The 17533-nt window shown below is 38.9% G+C and overlaps 1 protein-coding gene across 1 annotated transcript; it reads right to left on the bottom strand.

Moving 5' to 3' along the window:
- Window positions 1-1601: 1601 nt before the first annotated feature.
- si:ch73-40a2.1 (tyrosine-protein kinase receptor TYRO3) lies at window positions 1602-15481 on the bottom strand. The gene is made up of 8 exons (XM_059354607.1): window positions 15317-15481; window positions 11636-11716; window positions 11458-11550; window positions 10605-10726; window positions 7164-7273; window positions 4960-5119; window positions 4695-4831; window positions 1602-2131 (listed from the first exon to the last, which is right to left on the bottom strand). The coding sequence occupies exons 2-8, from the start codon at window positions 11640-11642 to the stop codon at window positions 1804-1806; spliced, it is 957 nt and encodes a 318-aa protein (XP_059210590.1). The 5' UTR covers window positions 11643-11716; window positions 15317-15481; the 3' UTR covers window positions 1602-1803.
- Window positions 15482-17533: the final 2052 nt, after the last annotated feature.

Here is a 17533-nt window from a genome sequence, read left to right on the forward strand (position 1 = left end):
TCTGCCTGTATATGTAACTTAAATAATGATTACCATGTCATGCTGGTATTATCTTTTTCAGCACAACCTCACCTGATTATTATTTTGTCATTTTGACTTACTGGATCAACATTTTGAAAGACAAAAAACACAAAAAAATAAATACAAAAAACATGTACAAAAAAAAACGCACACAAAATTACAAAAGCACAACATTTTTTTTCTTACAAGAAACACACATAAAAACACACAAGAAACACACAAAACACACCAAAAAATACAAAAAAAACACAGAACACACACATAAAAACCACAAAAAACACAAAAATTACAGAAAATGAAAAAATTACAAAAACAGATACAAACACACAAAAAATTTACAAAACCCCCCACAAAAAATAGCCCAAAATCTCACACACACAAAAAAAACAGGAAACACAAAAGATTGCATTAAAAATGTTGAAACGCAAACTGCAAAATCTCTGCAGTAAAATCATGTTTCACTTGGTCCTGGTAATTTTACCCATTGCTGAAAGACAGTTGACGCACTGAATTGGACATGGAAACTTGTGGAAAAGCCAGAACTTTAGATGGGAGCTCACCGCAGGGCTCCATGCTGCTTCGTTTTTACGCCATTAAGAAGTAACGCTCCGGCGCTTTCATGGACTCCAGAGGGTTAATATGTTTTTGTTTGAACATTTTGGCACAAATCTAACTCCATACATTTCTGCCTGTAAAAGTTTCAGGCAAATTGTTTGGCTGGTAAGACAGTTTCGTTATACTAATTGTATTCTTTGGGCACATGGGATTACTGTTAGTTTGTTGTTTTATTGACTTCATTTTATTAAAAAATAAAAAATACTACTAAAAAAAAAGCCCAGACACTCAATATAGTATGATAACAAAATTACTGTATCTTACAAACATGAGGAGCAAAATCAAATATTTGGTGTCTGTGAACTCAGAACATTTATAAACATTGTCATTTAATAAACATGTAATCAAACTTGTATTTGCTACATCAAATTCTATTATTTTCATAGAAGCTGTGTTCTTTGTGGCAGGTGTTCTTTGTTCAATTTATTTCATAAGATAGAGGAATGGGCCTCCACGAACTTGTGTACCTTTTCTAGTATCAGCTATTTTCTAGTATTTTCATGTATTTTCAACAAACATATTTACAATGCAGATATACAAAAAAAGTGCAAAAGAACTTTGGTTTCTGTTACTAACACTATATCAACTGCCAGGGTCTGTTCCCCGAGTATGTTCCCCGAGTCCTATGTTCCCCGTTTTTCTGAAAGAGTGTCCTATGTTCCCCGCAATCTATCAATCTTTACGGTAGATTCTCAGCCTGGCCAGCAGGCCTACCGTTGCATGGCCCACCTTAGCTCAAGCAGCCCAAAACTTAAATTTGCACAGCAGCTACTTTCTGCTTACTTTGTAGTTCATTTTTTGGCTTTTAAAATAGGGTTAGGGTTAGGGTTAGGCCTATTTGGAATTTGGCAGTAATGGTGGAAAAAGTAACAGACTGGGGAGCATAGGACCCTTTTTGGGAAAAACGGGGAAAAAGGGGCCTATGTTCCCCAGTCTCATACAGAGAGGGGAACATAGGACCCGGGGAACATAGGACCCATATTGAGTACATGGGGGCAGCCATGGTGGTCAGTCAGATGAGTGGCACAACCCTTGCTGTCTCCTGCTTGTCTGGAAAACGCCCCCAAGCAGTTAACACACATACAATATCTCTGCATCTCTCTCACACAGTTCATTAGAAGTCCACTTTAATACAGAATTCAATTTTGTGATTTATAAATCACTTTTTTAGGCATTATCGTCCCCCTTAAATGCTGAGCCAGTAATAAACTTAAGGTAGCCATCCTCTATTTCCTCATCTCTGGCTGCAGTAGCACCCACAGGAGAAGGCAGGTACTCATTCTCCCATCGTCCCCCAGAATCTGTCTGAGGGTCCCGAGAGGCAGCAGCAGCACCAGCAGCAGCAAGCTCCAGGCCCTGGTTGATGTAGCTGGCCTCCTGGCTAGCCTCCAGCTCTGGCAGTTCCGACAGAAGACCTTTCAGTGTGTCGCCCAGTTCCCTGAAGTCAGGCCTGCGGGTCGGCTCGCTGTCCCAGCAGCTACGCATCACTTCATAACTGTGTTGGGGTTGAGATAAAGAAAGGCAGAGTGAGTAAAGATTAATCCCTATAGCAATAGCTTCAAACCATAGACTGTATTAAAGAAGTTGACTGGCTATCATAATGTCATCTGCTGCTTTGTTGGCAACTGTTTTAAAGCCTTGAGTCTGGCATTTTGGCTGCACCATCTTGGTTTTTGATTGCAACCATGTTGGGTTTTTTTTGGAGCCAGCAGTGACCATATTTGGAGGAGATTGTGGAGCTAAGTTAGCAGCTTGATGGTTTGGTTAGCAAAAATGAACAGCAAGTCATCTATTTTACTCTAAATGGGACCACATTTTACAACATTAGGGCTGTTTCCACCACCGGGCAATACCCAGAATGAGGCGGGTCTCACTCACCAAAACGCCCCTAATTTGAATACGAGCCGTCCGGAGCCGGCTTTTGTCAGGACTTTTTACATCCCTGTGGAAGAGCAGGGCCCTTTTCCTCCCCTGAAAAAAGCCTGGTTGCTGATTGGATAGAACGGTAAGCAGGATGTGACGCAGTACTCTACACAACAACAACACACGCCATTTGTAAAAGCCGGCGAAGCAGTGTTGCCAACTTAGCAACTTAATAAGCGACTTTTTAGACCCCTTAGCGACCATGAGTGGTAGTTAGCTACAGTTAGCTCTGTAGCAGTACAGTGTGTATGTGCTGCTGCTGCTGCAGGAGGTGTTCACTTAGCGATCTCTGATGTTTACAACAAGCACTGGACACTGTGTGTTAGCGATGCCGTTAATTCACAATCACTATGTTTATGATAAGCGGCCATACGTCACCTCCGGAGTCTCTAAATCCCTCTGGGGGCTAACTTGTAGTGGAGACACGGAGAGTGAGTGGACTTTTGAGAGAGTGTGGCCTGAGACTTTCCAGATGGCCACTTTCCCCCTAGTCTAAACACGTCTATTAAGATCATGCAGTATAAGACCTCAAATGCACGTAAAATGTGGTAATAAATCAAGAAATAATTTTGTCATTGATAATCGTACAATCTGACTTCATTTTACAACCAGTGGATTCAACTCGTCCCCTGCAGGCAAAAGAGAACCAATGAAATCAAAAATTTTTTTAGGTCAACCCGGAAGTTAGCATCTCCAGGGGGTCTATTGAGAATTCTCCGATGGGATCTCTGCATTGGACCCGACGAAAGTAAAAAGCTAACATAATGCTTTGCAAGAGTTTGCAAGAGCACTGACAAACACGACTAGAGCTGTAAGCAGACTAGTGAGAGAGTTGCCATCTGTGTCCGGCGTGATGACGTTTAACAGCCACTGTGGTCTCATTGTGCCACTTGTTCGCAACCGCCTTTCTAAAGACACATAAAAACTGTCCGAACCACCGACCCACCCATCTAACCACTAACCCATTCAAAATCCTCACTGAGTTTGAGAGGTTCGACTCCATGGCACTAAAATGCTAACTTACTTCCCGATTTATCTGGGGCCGGGTCGCGGGGGCAGCAGGCTAAGCAGGGCATTCCAGACCTCCCTCTCCCCAGTCACAATGTCCAGCTCATCCTGGGGGACCCCGAGGCGTTCCCAGGCCAGGCGAGAGATGTAACCCCTCCACCGTGTTCTGGGTCATCCCCGGACATCCTCCTACCAGTTGGACGTGCCCGGAACACCTCTAACGGGAGGCGCCCGGGAGGATCCTTACCAGATGCCCAAACCACCTCAGCTGGCTCCTTTCGACGCAAAGGAGCAGCGGCTCTACAACGAGCTCCCTCCGGATGTCTGAGCTCCTCACCCTATCTCTAAGGCTGGGCCCAGCCACCCTACGGAGGAAACTCATTTCGGCTGCTTGTATCCATGATCTTGTTCTTTCGGTCACTACCCAAAGCTCATGACCATAGGTGAGGGTTGGAACATAGATGGACCAGTAAAGAGAGCTTTGCCTTCCAGCTCAGCTCCGACATCACGACGATCCGGTACAACGCCCGCATCACTGCTGACGCTGCATCAAACCGCATGTCCATCTCATGATCCGTTCAACCCTCACTGCTGAACAAGACCCCGAGGTTCTTGAACTCCTTCGCTTGAGGCAAGACTCCCCACCAAGTTCAAGATGTTCTGTTGTTTATTTTGAATAACAACTGGCGGTTGCTAACCACGCTAGCTAGCTGGTATTAGCTGATGACCATGGATGCTCCAGATCCATTCTGCACATGTGCTGTTTGCAGCCATTAAACAAGGTGTCAACAGCCAAAAAGCCGAATTTGAGGCTTCAATACCTTCAAAATCAAGTCAAAAAACCAATGGGAGTGTCAGGGTGACATGTTTATTTTTATACAGTCTTTTATTGTTGGTATTGGAGCTACGGTACTTTCTGTCAAAGAAATAGTCCCTATAAAAACCTTTCCTTGAGCCTAAGGTCTGCTGTAGCCTATACTAGGCCCTACTGTATGTTTTCTAGGGATATGCACCTAATTCCTTCTATCAATTATATTTTATATCAATATCAATATTTCAAAAACTCATGATCAACTCTCATCAAAAAAGAAAATATGAAATGTCCCCAAATAAGCCCAGGAACTCACAGTTTTTGGTCACAGTCCTCAGGTGGTTTGAGCCTGTGTCCGGACAGCAGCAGGTCCAGCAGCTCGTAGTTGTGAACTCCAGGATAGGGAGTCCTCCCCCGTGACACAATCTCCCATATGGTCACCCCAAACGACCACTGAGAGGACAGTGACAAGAAATCATCGTTTTACATGCATGTTCAGTAAATATCAGCCTAATCTCTACTTTCAAAGCTGTTCACCATGAGACTATCTAAATAAAGTTATGTTTCATCACAAAACTCACCACATCACTTTTGGTGGTGTAGACAGACTCAGAGAGGCTCTCTATGGCCATCCACTTGATTGGCACACGGATAGCTACTTTTTGACGATAATAGTTGCTGCTGTAGATTTTCTTGGACATGCCGAAGTCAGCCACACACACCCTAAGGTCATCACCCAGCCTGTGGATTAAAAAAAAACTGTTTTAAAAAGCGTGCATCATTAGCATAGGTAAGGCTATGCACTCTGAAGTCAGATCAAAAGACAAAATAAGAATCCCGTACGTTGGCCCAGAGAGCTCATGGAAACATAATGTCAAAATAAAAGAACTTGAATGTTGTCTGTCATCAAGTCAATGTTTTAGTGAGCAATCAAATTTATGTTTTTGTGTGTTGTTAGGTTGGTTATTATTTTCTAAATCCTGTGCATGTGTTGTTAAGTTGGTGAAGATGGGTTTTTGCTGTGTCGACTTGGACACACCGTTACTTTCCTTGTTCCGTGCACAGCTTCTGACTTTTACTGGTTGCACAGCCCGTTGTTGCCTGCACATTCATACACGTCCCCAAGTTCCCACTGCTAGTTTAGCTGCAAGGTTGTCAGCTGTGTGTTGCTGCCTGACAGACGCCGTGCAGTTAATTGTAAATTACAGGTTCTGAAAGTGCCATCAATGTTAGAGCGATCTAGAATAGCATTAGCCTGACTAATAATAATTGTGTGTATTTTGTCAGATTATTTGAATTGACAGTTATACTACCGTAATAAGCAACAGCAGATCTACAGTCGACTGTAAAAAGTCGAGTAAAAAGTTTTTCTTTTACGGTAAAAAAAAAGCAGCTGTGATTGCCAGAACTTTACAGTAATAAATACAGTGCAACTTTTTGTAATATTATGGTGAAATTATATTAGCACTGTTAATTTCACGTTTAAGATTGCCATTTTATTCCATATTTTACCGTAGAAAATGAAACGTTTTCCATCAAAAGAAACGCTGTTCTGCCATATAATTGACAAGAAAATACTTATATAAACTGTAAAAAAATACTGTTTTCATTTTACGGTCTTTTACTGTCATGGTTTAGCAGTTTTTCACCGTAAAATCTACAGACATTTTTTACAGTGTAACAACTGTGATTTAGTTGCCTGCTTGTCAGTTAACTGTTAGTGATTGTATCTAATAAGGATCAGCTATAGGTCACAAAAAAAAAATCACAATTTTTATTTATATTTAACAGCAAATCTGCAAGCTGCATTCAAAAACGAATTATTGCCTTGATCTGACTATAACTGGACAGCTGAAGTGCATGTAAACGTGTTAGTCCGACTGATGTCCGAGTTCTCTAATTTTGATTAGGACACCCAGATAATGTGATTGGAATAGGATTTTCACCAGCATGTATGACAAGACAACGCATGTGTGCATGCTCCGGATGCCGGTCACATTAGCCGGTCACACATTAGCTGGTCACATTAGCCGGATGCACATTAGCAGGTCACATTAGCCGGTTGTGCATTAGCCAGTCGCATTAGCCGGTCTCACATTAGCCGGTCGCACATTATCTGGTCGCCGGTCAGTAGCGACGGCACAAAATTTCGAAATGAGGTCAACAGAAAGGGCGCCATATTGACCCGCTGAAACGACGCATATCGCCACCCAATGTTGAGGAGGAGGACTAGTTCCTGTCAGTTACTAGATTTTCTCAGTTGCATGTAAACTGGGACAAGGACAGAAGTCCTATTAGACGCCAATATCGATTTTTAAGCATAGCTCGATTAAACTGTGCATGTAAACCCACTGACTGTCCCCCGAGCAGTTTCCCTTTTGTTGTGAGCTTCTTGCAGCACTTTTCCTTAATGCTGAACATACAGTATGTGTAGTTAAGTTAATATCGTGTGTGCCACCAAGTTAATGTTTTGGTACGTTGTTTAAGTGTGCCATCAAATTGATGTTTTTGTGTGTTGTTAACTTGGTTAATGTGTTCTAATGTGTTCCGTACATGCTCAGGGCCACCATAGTTCTGACACACTGTTTTTTTATATTTTGTCCCCACACACACCGTCTCCTGTCAGGCCCTCAGTGTGCTTATTAAAATTGGAAGCAGCTTCCTCCCCAGACACAAGCCATGGTTGAATACCAATAGCTGAGGACAGAGACACAGTCATATATGAACAAGGAGTCCTTCATTGGAAGTTTTAACCACTCTCAGTGTCTCCCTCTGATGGACTCACATGCAGTTGCGTGCAGCCAGGTCTCTATGCAGGAACCCCCGGGAGCTCAGATAGTCCATCCCTGCTGCAATGTCAATGATGAAGCGCAGGAGACTCTGATAGGGCACAAACTGGAAGAGGGGGTAGAGGAGAGTGTATTCTGTGTTATATTTCAAAACAATTTGATAACACAGATATGCAGATGTAATCATGTTGTGGTTAGGGTCTGTGTGATGAGAAATCACTGTTCAAAAATAAATACATACGTTTTTGTCTGTTTCACTAAGTTAACCCTCTGGGCCCACTGTGGACATTTTCAGACATTTCAGTCATTTTTAACTTTTGTTTTGGCAATAATTTTGTCTGTGATACTGCACATTACATTACATTTTTTTTAAATTTTTTTGGAAATTCAAATTTCAATTTTTCTAATGGGTCTATAATACACTGTGTACAAATTTTGACCCTTTCAGACCCTTCGGGCTGAAAATTTCCACCAAAAATGCTATAAAAACAGATTATAGTTTTTTTCTACTTTTTTCTGCATAAACCTCTTAAACAACTTATGCCCTGCTCAAAACCACCAAACATTCAAAGACTTTGAGGATTTTAACCCTTTAAATGCCAGTTTGATTTCACATTGTCACTGTTTTTCAAAGAAAAAACACAACAAATTGAGTTATTTTCCATATAATAAATAATTTTTGGTTGGAGCATTTATTTTTTATCACAGCCTTGGACATGTCAATGATTAGCAACAAAATTGATTTGGATGCATTTATAGTTTTTTGTGTAGTGTCAGATTTAAAAATTAACTATACAAAAACTAAAAATGCATCAAAATCAATTTTGTTCTTCATTTTTGACATATCCAAGGCTGTTATAAAAACCAATGCCTCAGACAAAAAATATTTATTATATGGAAAATAACTACATTTTTGTGTGTGTGTGTGTGGGGGGGGGGGGTTCATAAAAAACATCAGTGACATTGTGCAATCAAACGGGCATTTAAAGGGTTAAAATGCCAAAAAATGTTTAAACATTTGGTAGTTTTAAGCAGGGCGGAAGTTGTTTAAAAGGTTTATGCAGAAAAAAACTGTAATCTGTAAAGTTTTTATCGTCTTCTTTTTTTTTGAAAGTGGGCATTTTCAGCCCGAAGGTTCTGAAAGGGGAATAAGTTTTAAATCTGACACTACAGAAATACTAAAAATGCATCATAACCAATTTTGTTCTCAATCTTGACATATCCAAGGCTGTAATAAAAACTAATGCCCCAGCCAAAAATGATTTATTATATGGAAAATAACTACATTTTTGTGTTTTTTGCATAAAAAACATCAGTGACATGATGTAATCAAACTGCCATTTAAAGGGTTAAAATCCTCAAAGTCTTTGAATGTTTTTGAGCAGGGTGGAAGTTGTTTAAGAGGTTTATGCAGAAAAAAGTAGAAAAAAATATGAATCTGTAAAGTTTTTATAGCGTTTTATTGGAAGTGGACATTTTCAGCCTGTAGGGTCTGAAAGGGTATTAAATTAGAGTGGGCCCAGGGGGTTAATACATTTTTTATGTTTATGTCTTATAAGCTTTTTGACTGTGTGTAAAAAGATGAATTAAATGCAGAGGTTGAATTTCTCTGTTGTGAGACTAATAAGGGACTATCTTAATTTTAATCTCTTAATTAGAGCCAAACAAAGGGAACTTCATTTTATGTGTAATTTTAGGGCTGAGTTAACACTTTCTTTTCGTGTTTTGGGTTACCTAGTAGCCTGTTATCTCAGCTGTCTTCTGTAAAAAGATGTCTGATGAGAGGTGACTTCTTGAAAAGAAGCCTGGAAGCCTAGTTAGCCCGGAGACTCAGCAGCTCTGGCTGCTAACAATATTATCATGGCATTGGTTCAATTACTAAAACGGATCTTGAGGTGTGAACCGACCCTTAGGTCCAATCACCACTTAACGTTTTTAGAATTGTTTTTGACATTCGTCACTCTCGTGTCTCACGGATCAAATAGGATTCCATTCTAATAAATGTGTCAATCCACACTGAGGGTGTAAGACACACGTCTCACTGAAACCCCCACATTTTTTTATATGTCTAGTCTATTTTTTGTTGCATTTAGTGAAGTGTTTATCTACTACTATTATCTACGTTCATTCATCCAGACCCCCATTCTGTTTATGTGTCCTGATTCAAGCAGGTTCCTTTTACTCGCTACAGTGGGCGGGGATATACAACCAATCAATCAATACATGCATAAAAACATGGTGGATTTCTTCCCATAAAGTCCACATAAAAAACTATTCAGTAAATCAGTACATTTCTGCTGTCAGTCAGCCTGATGAAAGCAGGTCTAGGCTGCTGCTGACAGACAGAAACCGGCTGCCCCCGTAGTTAGTGAGGGGAAGCTCACAGACAGACCGGGAGCCTTGATTAATCAATATATATGCGGTAAATGAGTTCAAACACATATACAGCGGGATATTTGTGTGATTTGTCTGTTGTCTATGCAGATTATGCTTCACTTAGCGCAACAGAAAACAGTGGAGCCAGTGGGGATTGCGTTTGTATGTAATAAGGATCAGCTATCGGTCAGAAAAAAAAAGTCACAATTTGTTTCCCTTGTACGTAATCTGACAGCGAAAATTAATTAATTTCCAACTACTCGTATTGGTTTGATTGCCTATGGTGCTATACATTTGATTGAATTGATAGGCTAACAATAAGCAACAGGCAACACTGTAATAACAACAAATCTGCAAGCTGCATTTAATATCAGTCAGTAGGTTTACATGACACTTGAAAAAAACGAATTATTGCCTTATTCTGACTATAACTCAACGACTGAAGTGCATGTAAACGTGTTAGTCCGACTGATGTCCGAGTTCTCCAACTCTGATTAGGACACCCAGATAATGTGATTGGAATAGGATTTTTTCCGGCATGTATAACAAGATGACGCATGTGCGCATGCTCCCATGCTCCACCCCCGCGCTGGCGTATGACCCCGGAACAAAAACATCCAAGAAAGTCGGTCACACATTAGCCAGTCGCATTAGCTGGTCGCGCATTAGCCGGTCGCACATTAACCGGTCGCATTAGCCGGTCGCGCATTAACCGCGTGTCCGAACGTATTGACGCGCTAATGTCTCGCTCACGTCTAGCTCCCAGTGAGGATTCCAGTAAGAGCTTCACCATTGGTGTGTGCTATGAATTAATAGCTCATAGAGTAAAATATCTTTCTGCAAACTGTCTGATTGTCTGACCATTTGTGTTTCTTGCCTTTTGGTATGTTATTTTAGCAGTTACTTTGGTTATTATAACCAATAGAAAGGGTGGCCAAAGCTACCGAGTGAACCACTCTCAAAACAATCTTCTATGAGTTCCAGGATTTAAAGTGTTTCATTATGTGCTGATGTTCCAATGAGTCCTATTTATGTACAAGCATTCATTGAGTGTATCTTACCATCGGAATATCACCATATCGTGTAGCAATTAGGAAGCGACGCAGGTCTCCATGTTTCATGTAAGGCAGGATGACCAGAGGGACAGGCAGAGAAGAGTCCTGTTCTCTCTGTAAAGTAACCCCTGCACGACAAAATATACATTTTCACAAGGCTGCTGTTGCTGCAGATGAGAAAGCTAAATTGAGTCTGTGGGTACAATAAGCAACCTTTGCATTTCCTCTAAACCCAGGCACAAAGTGTTTCAGATTTACTGTAGGTTCCTCAAACCTAATGTTGGACCACAGGTGAATCTTAGGTTCATTTGTGAATTGTGTGAAAACCTGATCTGGATTAAATGCAGCAGCATTTACCTCCATCTGGGCTCTCTGATAAGAACAACCAGAGATCTCCCCTCCATTTTGAATCTTTCCCAGAATTCTCAGCATTTATGACTCCTACAGATTAGTTCATTGGTCAGGAGAGCCTGACAACTGCCAAATTTCTCAAATGTACGAAATTTATCCAAACAACCCAAACATTCCAGTCAGGGCATTAATAATCCTCTCTCCCTACTGTAGACAATAAACAACAAAGTTGAAATTCCTGTAACACAGAAATTGGGTCAGAAATGGTCTCAAATAATACAGTGTCTGACTAGCTTGACCCAACTAAGTGTTCGTTGCCTGCAACTTTTTAAAAAGCCACTAGAATGAACCTGCCTTTCAATGCAACAAAACTAAACAACTGACCAGCATGCAGTGGATTCTTGGATACTGCAGACAGAAAAAGAGAGTGGTTGTGTCCTATACATTTCCTAAGGGACATGGGACATGTCATTACTGCATTGTAGCAGTGATTTAGGCAGTATCTTACCAAGCAGTTTGACCACATTTTCATGGTCAAAGTTCTTCATGATCTCTGCCTCTCTCAAAAACTCATGTAAGTCTTCCTGGCTGTGGATTCCAACTAGATGTGTGGGACAGAGAAAAATTATGAAAAAAAAGAAGTTGCAAAGTAGAGTTCTGACAAAGGCACTGATTTCAGTACATACCTCTCATGGTCTTTACAGCCACCTTGATGTCCACACCGTCGTCTGGCGTAAAGAGCCCTTCATAAACTGAGCCAAACTCTCCTGCAGAACAGAAAAGAAGATCTGAATATAATCACTCACTTTTACTCTCAGGTGAATTATTTGAAAATAGTGGATATCTGATTTTGGAACTAACTCTTCGGATATACATTTCAAATAATGTGGAGTATGTGGCTTTCAATTGATGAGAGTCTTACTGATGAAATTATGAAACAATAACCGTGTATAAGGTACACTGTACACTCATTATTGTAATAATATTAAGATCATGATTATGACAAATCAAGTACGGTTGAGGTATGGTTTAAAGATTAGGCTTCAGTGTCACAGCTTGAAAAAGATGGTAGTCACTTCTTTTAAAAGGAAGCATAATCTGCAGGACCAGGCGGCAACCTCCAGGTCTGAGCAGGGAGGTAAACCAGGAAGTGCCTTAAGCTGCATTCTAGCGAAAATTCCAGCAGGGGGCGCTAACTTTGGCTGCCACAAAAAATCTGTCCATTCATTTCAGTGCAAAATTTAAAAACTTCTCACTTGATTTATTACCTCAGATTTTTTTTTTCAGAACAACACTATGGTCTCAATCACTAGTGAAAAATCTTCTTCAAGATAATTTGATGTCAATAGTTCTAATAATGGCCCCATTTAGAAGAAAATAGAAGATAAAGAATCGTATGATTTGGGGCGTGGCTACCTTTGATTGACGGGTCAATAACAAGGCGAGCTCTCATCAGGAGAGAAGCAGTGCAATGCGTATCCACGGCAGCGTGTCAATAAAGTTATATATAACGTTATATATATATAGAAAAGAGGACAGATTTGGTCTCATAACTTTGACCCTTTCACTGTATTTTCACTTAATGACAGTTTATTTGAACGTTTTGTTCATTAAATGTCTTGTTCAGCGTTTGGTTGGACTAACAGACACTCCAAGGAGTCGCTGCTCAGTTTTCTGAGGTCAGTAACTGACATTTTGTTTTTGTTTTTTGCTAGCCAAAACTAACATCCCAGTTAATGCTCCAGTTAATGCTAACATGAAATAGCAGCAGCTTCTCTCAGTCAGGTTGAGGTGTGGAGAGGCTGTAGTCAGTGATCAGATCCCTCTCCTCCTCCACAGTCCAGATACGGTCTGCTCCCCGTAGCGGGCCACAAACCAATGGCTGACGTCACATTACATCCATTATTTATATACAGTCTATGTCAGGGATTGGCAACTGGAGGCCTGGGAGCCGCATACGGCCCGCACCCTCACTTGAAGTAGCCCTCAGTACAACTACATGCATTTGAGCATGAAACCTTAAAATTCTAGAGCAAAAAATATTATAAAGCAGGATATGCTTCAGAGCATTGCTACCTTGTGACTGACATTTATATAGTCATTACTTTGTTTCTGGATGGTTTGACCCTGTCACAGTATGATTTCAATTCATCAGAGCTAACTCTAACATTCCGGTCATCTAAAAATGTCTTATACTAAAAGACACTGCAAGGAGTCGGCAACCGAGCTAATATCAAAGTTAACATGATTTATGAATTAGGGCTGGGCAATATATTCATATAAAAGATATATTGATGTATTTTTAAATGTGATTTGGAATTTGACCATATTGCATATATCGATATAATTACTATTTTTTTCTTTCTTTATATATAAATGCTGCCCTTACTAGGGTTTGTCATATTTAGTAATTTTGTAATGTTCGTTATTCTTTTCTCATATAAATACACTGTAAAAAAATCTGTTAAATTTACGGTAAAATACCGGCAGCTGTGGTTGACAGAACTTCACCGTAAAAAATACAATGGGTTTTCTAATGTAAATTTAAATGTTAAAATCAGCAAAAACTGTAATTTAGACTGAGTAGTCCCTTTATTTTTAGTATAATTGTGTCCTTGTGACATGATGGTATTTCTCCATTAATTATACATGAAAAAACTGTGTTTTCTACAGTTTAAAAGTTTTGCAATATTACTTGATTTACGGTAATTACAAGCGTCTACTATGGTGATATTACATTTTTCATTTTTACACCCTATTTCTAATGCAATGTGATGGTGTTTTACTGAAATTTCTACAAACATTTTTTTTCGGTGTATATTTATTTCCTATTTTATTTCATAGGCCATTTTTGTTTAAAATATTTCTAAGTTCTCCTGTTGTTATACAGTATTTATGTTCACTAAAATAAACGGTTTCAATAAAACTACTTGTGACATGTCATATTGTGCTTTGACTGAACATTTGCTCTCATTATGCAAAAAAGATGTCAGGATATATATCGTATATCGATATTCAGCCTAAATATATCGGGTTATGACTTTTAGTCAATATAGCCCAGCCCTATGAATACACCTTGCTAACCAAGCTAGCTTGCTACCACTAGCATTAGCTCTTGGTCAGAGCTCTTCCTCAGGTCCACCCTCTCATTCAAATATGTTAACTTCTGACTCCAAACAAGATGGCGGCCAACATGCCAAACTCCCACTTCAAAACAGTAGTCCACAAACCCATGGGTGTCATCACATTGACTCTGTCCACTTCTTTTAGTGTCCATGGTTTCGAGGCAAAGACTTATTTTTGAAGATTACAGGAAAAATATATTTGTTACGCTGCTTCCTTGGTTGAATATATTTAAGAATTTGTACAAATCATCCTATTCAACCCATTTATGGGCTTTTCAAATTAAAGTTTTCTACAAAATTCTACCAACAAAGAAAATGTTAAAAATTTGGAGAATAACTGAGAAGAGGAAGACGCTTTACATCTGTTTTGGTACTGTCCAACATTATTTATATAATATATATATATATATATATATATATATATATATATATATTATCACCAATCAATATCATTTGGGGTTTGCAAGAAGAACAAAATATGTTGTTAAACACCATTGTGCTTCTGGGGATTTTTTTTATTTTCAAAAAAGAAAAATATATTAAATTGGAACCGTTCATTATGTTCCTAAAACATCATTTATTGTCCAAGTTTATGAAAGAAAAAAAAGAAAGAAAGCCACAATCAGATGGTTGGCAAAAATGAGCAATTATAAAAGATTGGGATAAAGGTCAATAATTTAACTTTACTTTAATTATTAATTAAGTTAATAGTTTAAATATGGAAATGGCTGATTTATACATTCAAGATATGTATGCCTTTTTATGTTTGTCTTTTCACATAATTCATATAAAGTTGATATAAAGTATCAAAAAGGCTTCTTTTTTATTAACTTTATGCAAAAAGCAATACATGTTTTTGACAAGGTACAGAGGTAACTCAGTGGATTTTGTGGAACGTGTTTCTTTGCAGGTGGGTATGCATGCAGGCAGATATACGTAAACCGCCTTCAAAATAAAAGCACTGTGGTGGTATTGATTTCTAAATTCTGGGTAACCTCACGTGGGTCGGACAGAGACAACCAATGGGCCGGATGTGGCCCGCGGGCCGCCAAATGCCCAGGTCTGCTGTAGATGGACGTGCGTGAGTTGTTGCGGGCCTGGTTCCTCAACTTGCTCTTCTCACATTTGTTTTTCCTGTTTTTCCTTCGTAACCTTGTTGACTTCTATGTTTTTTTTTCTAAATGTGCTTCAAATAAAAAAAATTAAAAAAGACTTATTTCTGATGAGGGCTCATGAACTGACCTTTACCAAGCTCCTTGCCCAGGGTGAGCTGGCTTCTCTCTACCAGGACCTCCTTAAGACTGGCCAGCAGACTGCCGCTGAGCCCCTCCAACAACTGGACCACACCTTCCACATCTAAAAGACAAACAGGAAATCAAAGCATTACACTTCTAAATGTAATAACATGAAAAGTACTGTGATTGTAATTTACCACCTGGGATACCCAACCTCCTGTTTTTCCCATCTACACTGAAATCGCTTTGTGTTTTAACGTAATTAACTCAACATCCTTGTAGTACTTTACAATAACCATCATTTATAAATGGTAAATACATAATTTATTAATGTTTAACTAACTACATAATTTATAAATGGCAAATAGATGGTGTATTAATGTAAGTTTATAGTGAATTTACCATTAACAAACAATTAAATTATCATATCATCATCATTATCAATAGTTTATCAATAGTTTTAGTTGCACTCATTTTTAAGATTTTCAACACCATATTAAGTATGTTAATGATTTTGAAATGATTCATATACCTTTAAGAAATTGGTTTAAAACATTTAAAGACTACATATATATAGCACTTTGTAAAGGGTTAATAATTGATCTATAAACCATCTATAAACACCACTTTTGTTATTGTAAAGTGTTACCGTAACACAAATAACTGGCTTGCTGGTTGTTTTTATTGCATTTATTTTCTTAATCCTTATTCTACTTTCTTAATGTTATTATGTCTTTTTTATTTTTATACATATATATGTATATATTGCTCTTGATTATCCTTCAACGTATGCATATATTGCGTCACAATTGTTTCACTGTAACTATTTTTAATTTTATCACCTGTATGATCTTTCTTGTTGTCTGTTTTTAAACAAAGTTGGGGAAAAAAATCATGATTAAACTTTAATAAACCATCTGTTTGCCATTTATAAGTAGTCTATTTACCATCTATAAATGATGGTTATTGTAAAGTGTTACCAAGGAAATAAACCCTTGTTTCATTATTCACCAGTAGAAGGAAAAAAACTTCCACAACAGTACCTGCACACTGAAATCTGAAATCATATTGATGGCATCAATTGATAACCCATCATGTCATACATTTTTACACAATCATGTAAAAAGTATTGTGCAATACCTTTTAAGTAACAAACAAAATAATGCAACAAAATTCTTACTGTCAGCTGGCTGGGGTGTAGCAACCACCTCCGCTGGACGTCGGTACGAAACTTCAGCATCCATCGGCAAAAGCTCCAATTCCTGGTCATGCCTGTAAGAAAATTAGAACTTCAGGTTCAGTTCATTTGTATTGAAACTTTAGTTAGCCTCACGTTATGTGTAAACTTGGAAAATAGTTATGATGTACGATGTAGGAGATGGATCCCTCCTCTGTCTATCCCTGAGGTTTCGTCTTCTTTTTCCCCTGTTAAAAGGGTTTTTTGAGGAGTTTTTCCCTGGCCGATGTGAGGGTCTAAGGACAGAGGGTGTCGTTCCATGTACAGTCTGTGAAGCCCTTTGCGGCAAACCTGTGATTTGTGATTTTGGGCTATATGAATAAAATTGACTTGACTTGACCATAGGATGCTTTGAGGTGCATCATCAGTGATGTTCCGTGCAACATAATTTGCAAGGCAGCAAATCACTGAAACTCAACCTGAAATCAAACTTCCTTCCATGCTCTCCATCGAAAAGGATTTCTCCCCTTTTTCCAACTGGACTGTGAGTAATGTAACTGGGCGTAGATAAGCAATCAGCAAGGACTTTAAGTACAAATGATTTAACCTGTAATTAATGATTTGGTTTATATGTGTGTTTTTAAGTATATTTGTTGTGCTATTGGTATAGTTAAATCATTTTAACAGAATTTTCAGTTTTACAAATGTCTTTTTTGTTTTTACAAATGGAAAATTGGGTATTTGCAAATACACACGTATTTGAAAAAACTAAAATACAAGTAACAAATTAGAAATTTGTATTTGTGGATAGTAAAACACCTGTGCAAATCAAGGACTATTTGTAGATCACCCTCTGTGCGTTTGCAGATATTATTGAGACAAATTTAAGCCCATAGAGGTGCATCATCAGTGATGTTCCTGGGGTCATCAGTGGTTTTCGGACTTTAAACATCAGACCCCCTCTCCCAGGTGACCCAGCCGGGGTGATCAAGTCCCACCGGTAGCCCAATTCCCTGCAAACCCCCAGGAGCCGACCTCGACTGGCTC

Source organism: Centropristis striata, chromosome 17 (genome assembly GCF_030273125.1).
Source record: "Centropristis striata isolate RG_2023a ecotype Rhode Island chromosome 17, C.striata_1.0, whole genome shotgun sequence".
Classification (NCBI taxonomy): Eukaryota; Metazoa; Chordata; class Actinopteri; order Perciformes; family Serranidae; genus Centropristis; species Centropristis striata.

Bases quoted from the DNA above. Each gene is read 5' to 3' on its own strand.
- si:ch73-40a2.1 (XM_059354607.1), bottom strand. The intron at 7,274-10,604 runs GTAAGATACACT...CCCCTCTTCCAG, and splicing joins GATATGGTGATATTCCGATG to TTTGTGCCCTATCAGAGTCT. The intron at 4,832-4,959 runs GTGAGTTTTGTG...CTGTCCTCTCAG, and splicing joins ACACCACCAAAAGTGATGTG to TGGTCGTTTGGGGTGACCAT.